A 19,187-nucleotide genomic window follows, 5' to 3' on the forward strand; every position below is an offset into this window, starting at 1 on the left:
TTGGTAGGTTTTGAACTAATGGTGGTCTGTGGATGCCGCGCTGTTATGGGGGCTCTGCGGATGCCGCGCTGTTATGGGGGCTCTGCGGATGCCGCGCTGTTATGGGGGCTCTGCGGATGACACTTATGGGGGCTCTGCGGATGACACTTATGGGGGCTCTGCGGATGACACTTATGGGGGCTCTGCGGATGACACTTATGGGGGCTCTGCGGATGACACTTATGGGGGCTCTGCGGATGACACTTATGGGGGCTCTGCGGATGACACTTATGGGGGCTCTGCGGATGACACTTATGGGGGCTCTGCGGATGACACTTATGGGGGCTCTGCGGATGACACTTATGGGGGCTCTGCGGATGACACTTATGGGGGCTCTGCGGATGACACTTATGGGGGCTCTGCGGATGACACTTATGGGGGCTCTGCGGATGACACTTATGGGGGCTCTGCGGATGACACTTATGGGGGCTCTGCGGATGACACTTATGGGGGCTCTGCGGATGACACTTATGGGGGCTCTGCGGATGACACTTATGGGGGCTCTGCGGATGACACTTATGGGGGCTCTGCGGATGACACTTATGGGGGCTCTGCGGATGACACTTATGGGGGCTCTGCGGATGACACTTATGGGGGCTCTGCGGATGACACTTATGGGGGCTCTGCGGATGACACTTATGGGGGCTCTGCGGATGACACTTATGGGGGCTCTGCGGATGACACTTATGGGGGCTCTGCGGATGACACTTATGGGGGCTCTGCGGATGACACTTATGGGGGCTCTGCGGATGACACTTATGGGGGCTCTGCGGATGACACTTATGGGGGCTCTGCGGATGACACTTATGGGGGCTCTGCGGATGACACTTATGGGGGCTCTGCGGATGACACTTATGGGGGCTCTGCGGATGACACTTATGGGGGCTCTGCGGATGACACTTATGGGGGCTCTGCGGATGACACTAATGTCATCCACAGATCCCCATAAGTGTCATCTACAGATCCCCCATCAGATGCATCAGTGTGGAGGGAGGAGGCGGGGACACTCATGGCGGGGCCCGATGCAGTGATTCTACTATAATACACCGGGCCCTGCAGCTGTTAAGTACATTCAATCTGATCCATATGTTACTGTATACCGCACTGTTCTGTACTTACTGTAGTACCGTATGTATAGCATTAAGACGGCGCAGACCGGCAGCTCCCTCGGTCATGCGCCGCCTGCCGCAGCTCCCTCCTTGCCTGCTTATCTCACTTTATGAATGAACAGGCAGGCGGCGCATGAGGATGGAGCTGCGGCAGGCGGCGCATGACCGAGGGAGCTGCCAGTCTGCGCCGTCTTAATGCTATACATACGGTACTACAGTAAGTACAGAACAGTGCGGCATACATTAAGATATGGATCAGATTGAATGTACTTAGCTGCAGGGCCCGGTGTATTAGAGTAGAGTCACTGCACCGGGCCCCGCCATGAGTGTCCCCGCCTCCTCCCTCCACACTGATACTTCGCTGGCCGCACTATGCAGCATAGCGGCCAGCGAAGTATCCGCTTTATAAGATGCACGGCCATTTTCCGCCCACTTTTGGGGGGAAAAAAGTGCGTCTTCTAAAGCGAAAAATACGGTAAGTTAATGTGCCCTGCTACCGAGACAGGCAACGGCTTCCAGTTTTGGAATTTATTCCGAATGTGATGAGTTAAGTGATTTAGCCTGGTGGTGACGTTTAGTGATTTTTACCCCCAGATTTTTAAATGTGTCAACCACCTTTAGTCTAGCTATATATGAAGGGCCCGTCCAGTCTGCTCTGCACAGAGGTATGTATACTGACTTCTCCCAATTGATTCTTAAGCCCGAGTAATCTCAAAACTCATCTATCAGAGCCACCGCATTGCTGAGGGACGACTCAGGTGAGGACATGTATAAGATCATATCAGCAGCATAAAGTCCTATGCGGGCTTCTCTCTCACCCATGGTCACTCCGGTTATATTGTTACTACTCCTCAACCTAATTGCCAAGGTCTCAACTGCCAGAGCAAATATGAGTGGTGACAGAGGACAACCTTGTCTGGTTCCTCTGTGAAGGTGGAAACATTCTGACAGTTCTTCATTGATTAGTAGCCTGCTTACCGGGCTGCTGTACAGGATATTAATCCATATGAGGATCTGTGGACCAAACCGAAAGCCCCCCCAGGCAGCCTAGCAGGTATGTCCACTCTATAGAATCAAATGCCTTGTCAGCATCCAATGAGGCCAAAGCTCAATCCGCATTCAGGGCATAGCCCATTTGCGTAACAACCTGAACCCGTCTGATGTTCTCAGTGGTGGACTTCCCTGGCATGAAACCTGTCTGGTGTTGGTGAACCAGTGACAAAATTACCTGGTTAAGGCGAGTTGCCAGTTATTCTAGTCAGAATTTTGTAGTCTACATTGAGCAATACTATGGGCCTATAGGAACTGCAGTCGAGTGGATCCTTGTCAGGTTTAAGCAAACGTATTACAGTTGCTTCCATAAATGAGGCGGGTAGGCGTCCCATCTCCAGGGCCGAGTGAAAGGTGGCCAGCAATTGACGGGGCAGTACCTCAGCGTATCTAGCATACACCTACTTGGGTAGCCCGTCTGGGCCTGGCGATTTCCCATTGTTAAGATCAGATATCGCTTGCAGTACCTCCTCCAGGCTGATCGGTTTATCTAATTGGGCACTTTGTGTTGTGGTAAGTTTAGGGAGAAGAATTCCTCGTAGGTATGTTATACTGGATCTATACAAGTCTTGATAAAAGTGGGTGAAGGTGCGAATATTCGTTTCTTGAGTCCTAAGTTCCTGTTCCGCATGGTTCCTAACCGCTAGAATCGCTGTAGATGGTGAGTCGTGTCGATTCAGCTGGGCCAGTAGCTTAACCGATTAATTACAGAGTTCGAAAGTGGTCTATTTAATGAAGAATAGTTTCCTATCGGCTTCATCTTTAAGTACCGCTAGGTATTGTCTGCCCGCCTGGAGCCATGCAGTTATGTTGGCGTTAGTCGGGTGACTGATATACTGTTGTCCCAGCTCAGTACAGCGAGACTCCAGCTCTATTTCTGAGCATTTGGTGTCCTTTTTTATATAGTTTATGCTGGAATGTAAGGAGCCGCGGAGAAATGCCTTTAGTGTGTCCCACACAAGAGCTAGTTTCGGCTCTTCTTCATGCGTTTTCAGAAACTCGTGTATTTGGTAAGGGATTCCATCTGCTGAGCTCATGAGATTCAGCAATAACGGTTGTATATTCATTCTGTACATTATTGAGGGGGTGCTACGTATAAGGATACCTAGTATTGCCGAGTGATCAGATATCCCCGAGGTAAGTATATTATGGACCGGAGATTTAACATTGCTAATCCATTGCCTAACATATAATCTATTTGAGTTAAGGAGTTGTGGCTGCCACTGTGGCAGGAAAACACCCTAGCCCTGGGGTATTGAGTGCTCCAAAGATCAAACCACCTGAATTCAGTTAAGGACCTCACTGCGCCTGCGCCGAATACTGAACGGGACGGCACAGGCACGAGACTTACACAGCAAACGGGGCCACCAGGAGAACCAACGCTGGCCTGGCCCTGTCAATCAAGACAGAAGGGCGTGGAAATTAGGTGGGTGAACGGAGCCTCTAGGAGCAGGTGCTTTAAAAGTAAAAATTACACGAAAACGGGGGCATACTTAAATGAAAGAAATGCAGAGTTAAATTCAGGTGACATTTTCACATCTATAATGTCAGTCTGTTTAATAGCGAAAATTGGGGTGACAGAAACCCTTTAATGTGACCCCTAGACATTAGCTTAAGTGTATAGAAGTATGAACAAGAAGCTGCAGTTAAACATTTCTGAAACAATTCAACTTAGCCCAGCCAGACCGACAATGCCATCTGACCAGTCCTTAGATGTTGCCAGGGGTCTCAGCGTCGTGGGGATCTTCACCGTAGGGCCAGCCACTCAGACACCTCTCCAAAAGAATTGAAGAAGACCGTTCTGTTGCCGTCCACCACTCTTAGTTTCGCAGGATAGCCCATGGAGTAGGGTATGTTGGCCTCTCTTAGGAGTCGCTTGACATCCATGAAGGTGGCTCGCTGTTTCTGCAATTCCATGGAAAAATCCAGAAAGATGGAGACTCTGGTGTTGTCATATTTGATTTCTTGTCGTCTTCTGGCTAGGGCCAATATCTTGTCTCTATCTTTGCAATTGAGAAATCTTGTGAGCATGGGTCGAGGTGGGGCTCCAGGTAGGGGAGGTTTTGCTGATACTCTGAGCACTTTCTACCGGAAATGCAGAAGAGAAATTTGCTTCCAGGAAGAGTCCTTTCACCCAGTTTTCAATAAATTCATCCGATGTGCGGCCCTCTGCTCTTTCAGGCAAGCTGATGATTCTAAAATTGTTTCTACGGAGCCTATTTTCTAGATCATCTACTTTCTGTTTCCAAAGCTCCGCTTTAGTATTAAGATCGGATATGGAGCTGGAAACAGTGTCAGTAGTGTATTCTATGCATGATATGCGCTCTTCAGTATGTTGAACTCTGTCCCGCAGGTTGTGCAGGTCTTGGCGCAGGAGACCCAAATCGATTTTAACTTCATCTAATTTCACTGTGAGGGATGTCTTGCATACGGCAATAGCTTCCAGAACTTGGGCTGATACTTTAAGAGTGAGTTCATCTTGAGTTTCCTCAGGGGGAGTTACAGGAACCGCTACAGTGCATATTCCGCTGCGGTAGAGGTGACCGCAAATTTTCATCTGGTTGTCTGGCAAATTCTCTCAATTTTTCTGTGACACTGTTTTTTTTGTGGCCCCGTTGTTATATCAATATATAGGTAGATAGACAGTAAATAAATCAGATTCCAGTGCTTGGAGAGTGCAGTGTGCCTCCTTATATTTATTGAGGCTGTCAGTGAGGTCAGCAGTAGTTTTCTCTGGAGCTATCTTGTGCTCCTATGGTGTGCTTTATATATATATATATATATATATATATATATACACATACATACACACACTCACCTAAAGAATTATTAGGAACACCATACTAATACAGTGTTGGACCCCCTTTTGCCTTCAGAACTGCCTTAATTCTACGTGGCATTGATTCAACAATGTGCTGATAGCATTCTTTAGAAATGTTGGCCCATATTGATAGGATAGCATCTTGCAGTTGATGGAGATTTGAGGGATGCACATCCAGGGCACGAAGCTCCCGTTCCACCACATCCCAAAGATGCTCTATTGGGTTGAGATCTGGTGACTGTGGGGGCCATTTTAGTACAGTGAACTCATTGTCATGTTCAATAAACCAATTTGAAATGATTGGAGCTTTGTGACATGGTGCATTATCCTGCTGGAAGTAGCCATCAGAGGATGGATACATGTTCTCATTCTGTTTACGCCAAATTCGGACTCTACCATTTGAATGTCTCAACAGAAATCGAGACTCATCAGACCAGGCAACATTTTTCCAGTCTTCAACAGTCCAATTTTGGTGAGCTCGTGCAAATTGTAGCCTCTTTTTCCTATTTGTAGTGGAGATGAGTGGTACCCGGTGGGGTCTTCTGCTGTTGTAGCCCATCCGCCTCAAGGTTGTGCGTGTTGTGGCTTCACAAATGCTTTGCTGCATACCTCGGTTGTAACGAGTGGTTATTTCAGTCAACGTTGCTCTTCTATCAGCTTGAATCAGTCGGCCCATTCTCCTCTGACCTCTAGCATCCACAAGGCATTTTTGCCCACAGGACTGCCGCATACTGGATGTTTTTCCCTTTTCACACCATTCTTTGTAAACCCTAGAAATGGTTGTGCGTGAAAATCCCAGTAACTGAGCAGATTGTGAAATACTCAGACCGGCCCGTCTGGCACTAACAACCATGCCACGCTCAAAATTGCTTAAATCTCCTTTCTTTCCCATTCTGACATTCAGTTTGGAGTTCAGGAGATTGTCTTCACCAGGACCACACCCCTAAATGCATTGAAGCAACTGCCATGTGATTTGTTGACTAGATAATTGCATTAATGAGAAATAGAACAGGTGTTCCTAATAATTCTTTAGGTGAGTGTATATATATATATATATATTTTTTTTTAAACGGTCTGAGGTAAAGTCCCTGTTAAGTTGATCAGGATATTGTGCTATTCCCGAGTGGCACAGCTCATATTAAGACTTCCGCTATGGCTGAAGCTTGTGCTGATCTGGGCTCCCTCCCCTTTCTTGGTGCTGCAGGGAAGCCAGCAAAATGGCTGTCTGGCGGGGACTCGCAGTCTCAGTTGCCCCCAGTTCTCTGCTGCTGCCTCTCCTGTCCTTCTACTCCCGATCCTCTCCCCTTGCTGCTCACCGTATCTTCTATGCCACAGCACTCTGTAGGACTGCCGCCCTGCCTTCTCCTTCGGCACTCTCGGCTCAGGATCTCTCTCCAGTCCCTAGCAGGGTGAGTTTACACTGCGCCTGCCTCTTGGGTGTATTCGGGCACATTCAGGGGTCTGTTTGCGATAATGGGCCAGTGTGTAACAGGATTTGTCCCATATAGCAGCGCTAGCCCCGGAGCTCCTCTCAAGTGCGTCCAGCCATTTTGGCTGCTGCCCCCCCTTCTCTGTTTTAGTTGCTTATTACCGCATTCGGATCAGAAAGCAGGAAAAAATTATCTGGAAGGGAGAAGAGACCCCTTTGTGTATCGGGCAGAGTGCATGCTGCAAAGGGGCAGAGCAGAACGTCCTGGAGGCACAATTTAGTGAATAACTGCAGAACAATGACTGAAGAAGGTGCATCATTTGGCAACTTCCCCTGTACAGCCTAGTAACCAGGGCTGTGGAGTCGGTAGATAAATGGTCCGACTCCGACTCCTCCGTTTTTGGTACTTCTGACTCAGACTCAGACTCCCCGACTCCAACTCCTCTGTATTTAATATGCAAATGTATTTTTTACATTCCTTGAAGGAAAGAAAGGCAACATACATGTCATTACCACAGAACTACTGGCTAGGAAGCTGCTGCCTTCTCCTTTGTGTGCTGATCTTCTGATGAAGATATAGCAGTGGGAGGATCCAGGAAGGGGCAGGGGAAGGGGCATTTATTTTAAAACATGATTTCCCTAGTAGAATCCCATAGTCAGGTTTAAAGTTTAAGCTAACAATCTGAGTTTACAAGTTTTTATAGCCTTAGCTGAATGACAGCAGTTTTTTTAAATGGTTTACAGCTTCAGTCTTGAACTATTGACTACCCATTCCCTTCACTTATACAAGTGTCTCTAGTCCTGCAAAAAACATATTTACTTAATCAGTTATCAGTGAGAGGCTAGGTTAACCATGGGCGTTGCGTTCCCTGTAACAGCGGAACATAACACAATGGAAAGTTTAAGTATTGCCGCTCCTTAACCGTGCGTTGCGTGCCATATAGTGAAGCATATGAAATGCATGCTTCTTCATGGTCACTTAACGTGTTCGTTTTGCGGTAACGTGACGCACTGCATGCATTGGCCTTTATTCTTACAGTAGAGAAGTACCGTATTTTTCGCAAAAGTGGGGAACAAATAGCAGTGCGTCTTATGGGGGCGAATGCTGCGACCGTCCGGTGAATAGGCTGAGAGGGAGGAGGGGCTGGGGGCCGGTTTCTGTAATGGCAGCGGGCCCCCCTCACTGTAGTATACGGTAATCATATCTAACTTGTGGGTATTGTTAAAGTATTCTAATCATCTTAAATCTAGTGCTGTACTACTTACTACTAACTTCTTGGCAGTCAGGAGGCCGGGTGGGCGCTCGTAGCGTAGCTCACTACGTCACACGCCTGCTCCGCCCACTTTACGAATGAAGCAGGCACCGGGCCCCGCTGCCATTACAGAAACAGATGCCGGCCCCCATTCACTACACAGGGACACTGTTATGGGGGGGGGGGGGGATCTGTGGATGACACATAAGATAAGATGCTAAATATGTGTCATCCACAGATGCCCCCACAATGATCCCCCATAACAGTGCCACCCACAGATATCCCCCTTAACAGTGCCACCCACAGATATCCCCCTTAACAGTGCCACCCACAGATATCCCCCTTAACAGTGCCACCCACAGATATCCCCCTTAACAGTGCCACCCACAGATATCCCCCTTAACAGTGCCACCCACAGATATCCCCCCTTAACAGTGCCACCCACAGATATCCCCCTTAACAGTGCCACCCACAGATATCCCCCTTAACAGTGCCACCCACAGATATCCCCCTTAACAGTGCCACCCACAGATATCCCCCTTAACAGTGCCACCCACAGATATCCCCCTTAACAGTGCCACCCACAGATATCCCCCTTAACAGTGCCACCCACAGATGCCCCCTTAACAGTGCCACCCACAGATGCCCCCTTAACAGTGCCACCCACAGATGCCCCCTTAACAGTGCCACCCACAGATGCCCCCATAACAGTGCCACCCACAGATGCCCCCATAACAGTGCCACCCACAGATGCCCCCATAACAGTGCCACCCACAGATGCCCCCATAACAGTGCCACCCACAGATGCCCCCATAACAGTGCCACCCACAGATGCCCCCATAACAGTGCCACCCACAGATGCCCCCATAACAGTGCCACCCACAGATGCCCCCATAACAGTGCCACCCACAGATGCCCCCATAACAGTGCCACCCACAGATGCCCCCATAACAGTGCCACCCACAGATGCCCCCATAACAGTGCCACCCACAGATGCCCCCATAACAGTGCCACCCACAGATGCCCCCATAACAGTGCCACCCACAGATGCCCCCATAACAGTGCCACCCACAGATGCCCCCATAACAGTGCCACCCACAGATGCCCCCATAACAGTGCCACCCACAGATGCCCCCATAACAGTGCCACCCACAGATGCCCCCATAACAGTGCCACCCACAGATGCCCCCATAACAGTGCCACCCACAGATGCCCCCATAACAGTGCCACCCACAGATGCCCCCATAACATTGCCACCCACAGATGCCCCATAACAGTGCCGCCCACAGATGCCCCCATAACAGTGCCACCCACAGATGCCCCCATAACAGTGCCACCCACAGATGCCCCCATAACAGTGCCACCCACAGATGCCCCCATAACAGTGCCACCCACAGATGCCCCCATAACAGTGCCACCCACAGATGCCCCCATAACAGTGCCACCCACAGATGCCCCCATTAGTTCAAAACCCACCAAAAGCACACCTTTTGGATCAAAATATTTTTTTTCTTATTTTCCTCTTCAAAAACCTAGGTGCATCTTATAGGGCGAAAAATACGGTAATTAATTATAACTTTTTGTGAATTGGGACATTTAAACTTGCTTTGTTATTCCAATTTAAATCTAGTCTGAGTCGGTTCATTTTTTGCCGACTCCAGGTACCCAAAATTGCCTCCGACTCAGACTCCACAGCCCTGCTAGTAACATGCAGCTACTCCCTGTGGAGAAGAAACTATAGTGGTCTTGGTATGTTACATGACCCTAGTAGGCCTATTTTCCTAACTATAAAAATATGTCCAGAGGTTCACTTTAAAATTCTTATTTTTGATAAGCATTACTAGAAGTGGAACACAATGGGGGAGATTTATCAAACTGGTGTAAAGTAGAACTGGCTTAGTTGCCCACAGCAACGAATCAGATTCCACCTTTCATTTATCAAAGCTCCTTTGGAAAATGAAAGGTGGAATCTGATTGGTTGCTATGGACAACTAAGCCAGTTCTACTTTACACCAGTTTGATAAATCTCCCCCAATGTTCTTTTATTATTATTTTTTTAATCTATACAACAACTTTAGACTTTTTCTTTGCATGCAAGAACCAACCTTTCCCAGCTTCAGCTGTTTAACAAATGTTGTTTTCTGATCTTCCACCAATTGTCCATTTGGTCTTTCTTGAGCCTGAATCTGGTATAATTGTAAAAAAGATAACTTGATATAGAAATTAAAAAGAACCTCCTTTCTGAAGGTAGTTTTGCACATTCAGTACATACTAACATTAATGGGCGCTTCCTTGTACAGAAGTATTACCTGGGGTCTCTAAAACCAATTAAAATGAGTCACTCTTTGGTGCTTCAGTGGTGTGCCAAGGGGGACGCTCTGCCCACGGTGCCAGCTGTCAGAACGGTGCTGGATGCAATAAGCGCTTCCATCAATATAGATGGAAGGACTTATTGCTAGAGCGCAGGGGAGCAGCAGTCCTTTCACTTAATACCGCTCAGCTCCCCGTGCTCCTTCCCTCCTGCTGCTTCCCATTTCAGCCCTGCAGGCTCAGATTGCACTGCCAAACTGTATGGGAGGAACCAGCAGGCTGGGAATCTGCTTGTGCTCTCCTCCCACACGGTAATGCAGCGTGATTTGTGCCTGCAGGGGAGTTCTGGAGATGATCATCAGGAACGGGACAAGGTGACTAGTTACTGTTCTTTTTATTTTATTAACATTGAGGGGCAAAGAGAGGGCATTAGTACTGTAAAGGGGCATACAATTGTTATGGGGGACACAGACAGGACATATGTACTGTGAGGGAAGGGCACAATGAGAGCATAACTACTGTGAAGGGACACAGAGAGGGCATAACTACTATGTAGGGGCACAGAGGGAATTACAACTGTAAGCAGGGCACAACGAGGGCATAACTACTGTGAAGGGGCGCAATGAGTGCATAACTACTGTGAGGGGGCACAGTGTGGGCATACCTATTGTGAAGGGTGCAATGAGGTCATTACTACTGTGAGAGGGGACACAATGGGGGCATAACTACTGTGAGAGGGTGCAATTTTTTAAAGTATGGAGGTAGGGGGGTGCCAGAGAAAGGATCGGCCTTGGGTGCCAAACACCTTAGGCACGCCTCTGTGGTGCTAACCTTGAATTCGAATGAGAAAGTAGAAAAAAAAAAAGAGGACATTTTGATTAGGGGTTCCTATGAAATCATTTTCAGTTTGCTAGGTGTCTGTTGCCCCGGATGGGCATAATAGCTTTGTTGCACCATTCCACTGCATACAAAAACTGAAACCTGATCCAATTATAAGTCAAAGGGATCAGTAACAAAATGGATCAGTCAAATTGGCTTGCTTTGAAAAAAGAAGCCCTGAAAGCGAGTTTAACACAAATGCACACTGTGCCCAGAGGTGTACGCAGAAAACAAAGGATTACAAAGCAAAACTCGGAAGTTCTGCCAAATGAACTATGTGGAGAATTTACAATTACAATACAAGGATAAGGGTACTTTCACACTAGCGTTATTCTTTTCCGGTATTGAGGTCCGTCCTAGGGGCTCAATACCGGAAAAAAAACTGACCAATTTTATCCCAATGACATCTTGATCCATTCAGAATGCTTCAGTTCAGTCACTCTTACAGTATTTGGCCGGAGAAAATACCGCAGCATGCTGTGGTATCTTCTCCGTCCAAAATTCCGGAAATACTTGCTGAAATGCCGGATCCGGTATTATTTTCCATTGAAATGCATTAATGCCGAATGCCGGCACCAAGTGTTCTGGAAAAACTGATCCGATTTCCCGGTCTGCGCATGCGCAGACCTTTAGAAATGTGAACAAATAAAATTACCAGATCCGTTTTTCCCGGATGACACCAGAGAGACAGATCCGGTATTGCAATGCATTTGTGAGACTGATCCGCATCCGCCTACAAATGATATCCGTTTGCATACGGATTTCTGAATCCGGCAGGAAGTTCCGGCGACGGAACTGCCTGCCGGAATCCAACAACGCAAGTGTGAAAGTGCCCTAATACTGTATGTGAAGTCAGTTTTCTTTCAGTACTTTTCTCAAAATTTATCAAATGTGGCAACATTAGAGCATCTTTAAACGCAACACATTTTTGTCTAGAAATGCTACTCCAGTTTTCTACTCCACCATAGAGATAGGTATTAAATCGGTAGGTTGCTGCCTGGAATGAGGTCACCTTGCCAGGGTAGGTGTGCTCACATATTTTTTTTAATCAAAATAGATTTGCAAAGAACCTCATATTTATTTAACATATAAAATGTGGTATTAGTTTATAAATAGACTTTTCATTTAGAGCGTTGAGAGTGCTATGTTCTGTCTTTCTATAGAATCTGTCAGATCTAAAATCCCCCCCCAGATTGTGTAATTTTCATCTTCATATTGCTTGCAGTCCGACGCTGCGCTCCCACAAACCAGCAGTAAAATGCATTGAGAGGACTCCTGAGCTCATGCACATAATGGAGAGGACTCATAGAGGAGTCTCACAATGCATTTTACTGCCGGTTGGTTGGTGCATAGTGTCAGATCACAAGTGAGTATAAAGTTAAAAATTACATAAACGGACTCGGCATCACTTACACTATACACTGTTTTCGCTAATTTGGGGGTGTTTTGAAGCTGACAGATTCCCTTTCATTGTGGCCATGTATGCAAATGTATTATATTGTGCAAGATGTGATGCCACCACCCTACTGGAGTAACTTTGGGACTTTTTTGTGACTACAAAAGTCCCAGTGATAAATCTGGAGTGAAACTCATTAACATAACTAACCACATCCACTTTTCAACCTAAAGTACTTTTCAAAACTGGTGTGAGCAGTGTAAAAATGCAAAAAGGGCCAAAAGTGTTGTGCTAATAAACACAAAAAGTTGCAAAAGCCCTATACTGTGACATTTTAACGACAATTTTGTAGTGCAGGTCGTGATAAATTCCCCCTAATGTGTCTTCATTAAAGTTCATTCCCACCATTTAGTTTCTTGACCTAAAATGATCTGTATAGGGGAGCAGTGTTTTTCGGCTAATGATCCTGGATGCTTTTGCAGGTAGCTGCAATGACACAGGCAAGGAGAGCAGCCATGCTCCCTACCTCCATGGTAAATACGCCTTTGTGCACCCACTAGAAGCAGGCACTGATGTGGATACAATCAGCGCATCAAACTACATAAATATGGGGAAATAACGTGTCATTTTCTGCATACTGAATAATTACAGATTCCAGTATGTAAGCAAGCATAACTTACTTTGGTGCAGTTTTCACAGACAACATCCTTAACACTCTCAGTAGAGAAGAAATGCTGCAGGCAGTTATCGAGGGTCATGGCGCGGCCCTAGTGGAAGAATGAACCATATGTTTTCTTTTTAAAATAAAAATACACAGACCTTAAAATCATCGTCCCAAAAATACACAAACCTATACATGATTTGCACATCCACATTGCTGGATGCATGGTCCCTGTATGCCAACATGCTGTCAGTATGTGCCGCATTGCATCTTGGGGTGAATAACTCCATAATATGACATTCAATTGGGCAAGCCATGATTTTGCTGATCATTTTTGCACAGATTCTCACTGAAATATGTGCATGCATGATGCCTTAGGGTTCATGTTACACTTATCCTTATTAGATCCCATTAACTTTTGGTAGGAGAGTACAATGGAAAAAACTTAATTGTTAAAGGGAGTCTGTCACCATATTGTGACCTTATAGACCACTTACATAGCGTTCTAGCATAGCAGTCTATGATTCTAATGGTACCTTTGATGTTTTCTTGTGAAGTTCGCCCAAGGCAAAAACTGACTTTTATTCATATGTAAATTAGGGCTCGCAAGTGCCCAGGGGTGGCGTTCACCTCGTTGGTGCCCAGGCTGTTCTGCCTTTTTTCATCATATCCCCGCCCCAGCCTCTGCCCGCCCCGCTTTTCCTTTGCGTCCTCCTTCTCTGCAGATAGATCCCGCGCCTGCCTGCGATGCCCATTGTAGGTGTCTCTGGTCCGCCTCCTCGCCGCTGTTTCTCGCCATTGGCCGGCGCATGCCCAGTGGCTACTGCGATGCTGTGCACACAATAGGCATCGCAGTGCGCATGCCCCGGCCAAGCAATGGATAGCGCAGGAGCGGGATCTCGCTGCAGAGAATGAGGACGCAAAGGAAGAGCGGGGCGGGCAGAGGAAGAGGCTGGGGCGGGGATATGACGAAAAGAGGCAGAACAGCCTGGGCACCAACGAGGTGAACGCCGCCCCTGGGCACTTGCGAGCCCTAATTTACATATGAATAAAAGTCAGTTTTTGCCTTGGGGGAACTTCACAAGAAAACATCAAAGGTACCATTAGAATCATAGACTGCTATGCTAGAGCGCTATGTAAGCGGTCTATAAGGTCACAATATGGTGACAGACTCCCTTTAACTTGTTAAAGGGTCTCTGTCATAAGAAAAATCGTTATATACAGTGGATATAAAAAGTCTACACACCCCTGTTAGGTTTCTGTGATGTAAAAAAATGAGACAAAGATAAATCATTTAAGAACTTTTTCCACCTTTAATGTGACCTATAAACTGTACCACTCAATTGAAAAACAAACTGAAATCTTTTAGGTAGAGGGAAGAAAAAATATAAAAATAAAATAATATGGTTGCATAAGTGTGCACACCCTTAAACTAATACTTTGTTGAAGCACCTTTTGATTTTATTACAGCACTCAGTCTTTTTGGGTATGAGTCTATCAGCATGGCACATTTTGACTTGGCAAGATTTGCCCACTCTTCTTTGCAAAAACACTCCAAATCTGTCAGATTGCGAGGGCATCTCCTGTGCACAGCCCTCTTCAGATCACCCCACAGATTTTCAATCGGATTCAGGTCTGGGCCTTTTTCAAAAACTTTAGTCTTCTTCTGGTAAAGCCATTCTTTTGTTGATTTGGATGTATGCTTTGGGTCGTTGTCATGCTGAAAGATGAAAATCCTCTTCATGTTCAGCTTTCTAGTAGAAGCCTGAAGGTTTTGTGCCAATATTGACTGGCATTTGGAACTGTTCATAATTCCCTCTAGCTTAACTAAGGCCCCAGTTCCAGCTGAAGAAAAACAGCCCCAAAGCATGATGCTGCCACCACCATGCTTCACTGTGGGTATGGTGTTCTTTTGGTGATGTGAGTGTTGTTTTTGGGCCAAACATATCTTTTGGAATTATGGCCAAAAAGTTCAACCTTGGTTTCATCAGACCAGAACACCTTTTCCCACATGCTTTTGGGAAACTTCAGATGTGTTTTTGCAAAATGTAGCCTGGCTTGAATGTTTTTCTTCGTAAGAAAAGGCTTTTGTCTTGGCACTCTACCCATAGCCCAGACATATGAAGAATACAGGAGATTGTTGTCACATGTACCACACAGCCAGTACTTGCCAGATATTATTGCAGCTCCTTTAGGGTACATGCACACATTCAGGATTCATGTGCGGAGCATCCGCACTGAAATCCGCAGGTGTTCGCAGGCAATCTGTGCGGTCAATCCGCATCAATTCGTGCAGATTTGCATGCGGATTTGGTGCGGATTTTCCTAATTTTTAAATCCGCACCGCAGGTCAAAATCCGCGTGGAAAAAAATCTGCATCGTGTGCACTGAGAATTTCAAATTCTCATAGAATAAAATGTACATGTCCTACAGTGCGGATTTTCCGCACGCAAATCCGCGCGGAAAATACGCACGCAATCCTGATCGTGTGCATTTAGCCTTAATGTTGCTGTAGGCCTCTCGGTAGCCTCCCAGACCAGTATTCTTCTCGTCTTTTCATCAATTTTGGAGGGACGTCCTGTTGTGCCATATTTTCTCCCCTTGATGATGACTGTCTTCACTGTGTTCCATGGTATATCTAATGCCTTGGAAATTCTTTTGTACCCTTCTCCTGACTGATACCGTCTAACAATGAGATCCCTCTGATGCTTTGGAAGCTCTCTGTGGACCATGGCTTTTGCTGTGGGATGCGACTAAGAAAATTTCAGGAAAGACCAACTAGAATAGCTGAACTTTATTTGGGGTTAATCAGAGGCACTTTAAATGATGGCAGGTGTATGCTGACTCCTATTTAACATGATTTTGAATGTGATTGCTTAATTCTGAACACAGCTACATCCCCAGTTATAAGAGGGTGTGCACACTTATGCAACCACATTATTTTAGTTTTGTTTGTTTTCTCCCCTCCACCTAAAAGATTTCAGTTTGTTTTTCAATTGAGTGGTACAGTTTATAGGTCACATTAAAGGTTTGGAAAAGTTCTGAAATTATTTATCTTTTTCTCATTTTTTTACAGCACAGAAACCTGACATTTTAAACAGGGGTGTGTAGACTTTTTATATCCATTGTAGCTGTCTAATGTCAGCAGTAACTGTATGATTTATATCTCCCTGCCTGCCGCCATTCGTGCTAAATAATGACTTTTATAATATGCAAATGAGCCTCTAGGTGCTAGTGGGGCGTTGCTGCAGCATCTAGAGGCTCCGTCCTCTCACCGTTTGGCACGCCCTTGTAAAGGTGATTGACATCCTCGGTCTCCTCCATGCAAATCCTGCGCCTGCGCCGTCCACTTTAGTATTAGGCGGAGGCGCAGTGAGTGAAGTACTCTCGCCTGCTGCCTTCCTTCACTCACTGCGCCTGCGCCTAATACTAAAATGGACAGCACAGGTGCGGGATTTGCGGGGCACGGAGGAGACTGAGGATGTCAATCACCTTTACAAGGGCGTGCCTCTAGGTGCTGCAGCAACGCCCCACTAGCACCTAGAGACTCATTTGTATATTATAAAAGTCATTATTTAGCGTGAACAGCGGCAGGCAGGGAGATATAAGTCATAAGTCATACAGTTATGTTCTGCTGATATTAGCACATCGCGAATGTCAGTCAGCTACATAATGATTTTTCTGATGACAGAAACCCTTTAAAGTATGCTGCAACTGTTTAAAGGGTTAACCCATTATTACGTAAATGAAACATACAGTACATGACAACCTCTTTCTAACAAACCTAGAACCAGCCCTGTACCTCACATGGATCCAGAGATCTCCTCATTCATTGCTCCAGTTGCTCTGCTAGATATACTTTAAGCTACCAGCTCAGGGGACATGTCCTTTCCTTGGCAGTTCTCACTCTATCATAGCTAAGGGGCAGTGTCCTTTCTGCTGCAGCTCTCTCCCTATCACAGATCAGGAGGCATGTCCTTTCCTCTGCAGCTCTCTCCCATAACTGTCACAGCTAACAGAAGATACAGCTGTGGCAGATAAAGGATGGAACTGAGCATGTGCATACACCTCATTGAGGTGGACAGAGAAATAGGGAAAAGAACAAACAGCAGGTGGCACTATACAGACACATTTTGTTGAATATACTATACTATAGTATAATATGGCTATGCTAAATTTTTAATTACATGCAATTACAAATACTTTCATATGCTGGTTTTAAAATTGCTGAATATTTTTCATGGGACAGCACATCTAACTAATGCGTTTTGAGTGGCAAGATAAAGATGATTACATTATGTACATTTGTTTGTGTTGTCACGATTGTGATGAACTGTTTCTAGGAAAAGGACCTTATAATACCAAAATGAAAAACATAGAGGGGGAGATAGTTTATTAATATAAAAAAAAAAGCTTCTGGCTTTTACATGCCTTTATTCTGGATTCCATATATCCCTACTGAAGTTAAAGGGGTTGTCTCACTTCAGCAAATAGCATTTATTATGTAGAGGAAGTTAATACAAGACACTTACCAATGTATTGTGATTGTCCAATATTACCGTACTTCCTTTGCTAGCTTCTTTCATTTTTTCATCACATTATACACGGCTCATTTCCATTGTTACGACCACCCTGCAATCTATCAGTGGTGGTAGTGCTTGCACACTATAGGAAAAAGCACTAACCTACACCAAATAGTCCAGTGCTTTTTCCTATAGTGTGCAAGCTCGACCACCACTGCTGGATTGCAGGGTGGTCGTAAACCATGGAAACGAGCAGTGTATGTGATGAAAAAATGAATCCAGCCAGCAAAGGAAGCAATATGGACAATCACAATACATTAGTAAGTGCCTTGTATTAACTTTGTCCACACGATAAATGCCTTTGCTGAAGTGAGACAACCCCTTTAAGACTGGAAAAAAACAGCCTACGATAAAGGAAGCTGTGGTTTTAGACACAGGACGCAATAGAAACCAAGCACATCTATGGTAAGAGCTTGAAATGTATTTTGTTGTAATCCACACTCTGTGTGACATCTAAACATTGCTCCAAGGGCTCTTTCACACCACCAGTCTTGATTTCCCTTTTTCTGCTCCGTTAGAAGTTGGCAAACTGTCCAACAGAGGAGTAGCACTCAGTAAATCCTGACTCAACAGCCTCGCTGCCCTCCACACCTTCTTCCACCACAGTGACATTTAGATATTGTCTCAGAAGAGTTAGGTAAGTTCCTGTAAACAAGGACGATCTCAAGTGACTCAACTCAAACTACTGCCTGGACTCTTCGAATGTTCATTCAAGTTGGTTGTTCAGGAATGAAGCCCGATTGGTGCTCCTGTATAACTGTCGTTATAGCTTGATTTCGCTTTATAAGATACACTTTTTGTCTCCCAAATGTGGGGGCAAAATGACTGTGTGTCTTATAAAGCGAATACTAGTAAGCGCTTCCATTATGGAAGGGCTCACAAGTACGCATTAGGTGCCGGGAGCGGGGAGTGAAGCGCTACGAGCACTTCCAGCACTCGCCCTCCCTGGGGCCAGCGCTGCACTGTCCTAACCCCATACAGTGTCAGGGCATAGTGAGCGCACTATAACCTGACACTGCACGCAGTCAGGGCCGGAGAAGACATGAGAGCACGACTGCTGCGGGAGATGGAGAGGAGTAGCGGCGCAGGAGATGTAAGAGGAGTTTTTTATTTTATTCTGATCTGAGGTCTGATTGTTCTGGTAAAGAACTCTAATTGGGGGGTCTGACATTGAGGGCTGATCGAGGTCTGATTGGGGGGGGGTCTGACAATGAGGGCTGATCTGAGGTCTGATGCAGGTCTGACATGGAGGCTTGATATGGGGGTCTGATCTGATGTCCTGATATTTATGGGGGTCTGATCTGAAGATCTGATATGAGGCCTGATGAAAAATATTTTTTTCTTATTTTCCTCCTAAAACCTCGGGTGCGTCTTATCAGGTGTGTCTTATAAAGCGAAAAATAAGATACTATATAGTCAATGTTTACCAAAGAAATGGGAATATAAGATAAACACTTCAGAGGGTCATTGTTTGGTTTTAAAAGGACTACAATCGTGATCTCATATAGGGAGTCTAGTAAATGGTCGACATACATAGCGGTTTGGTAAATCTGTAATAATCCCAGTATCTCTACATATTTACTGTAGACTTCTAAGGGATGCCATCAGACCCAGGTGATTCCCGTTGTGCCAAACCCTTTATTGCATAATTTACATC

At 45.8% G+C, this 19,187-nt stretch overlaps 1 protein-coding gene across 1 annotated transcript in view; it reads right to left on the reverse strand.

Moving 5' to 3' along the window:
* Positions 1-19,187, reverse strand: part of USP30 (ubiquitin specific peptidase 30) — a 67,107-nt gene that overhangs the window by 6,185 nt on the left and 41,735 nt on the right. The window contains 2 exon segments of the mRNA XM_040416606.1: positions 9,807-9,887; positions 12,967-13,053. Of these exon segments, the coding sequence (XP_040272540.1) occupies positions 9,807-9,887; positions 12,967-13,053 (168 nt within the window).

This window comes from Bufo bufo, chromosome 2 (genome assembly GCF_905171765.1).
Source record: "Bufo bufo chromosome 2, aBufBuf1.1, whole genome shotgun sequence".
Taxonomy (NCBI): domain Eukaryota; kingdom Metazoa; phylum Chordata; class Amphibia; order Anura; family Bufonidae; genus Bufo; species Bufo bufo.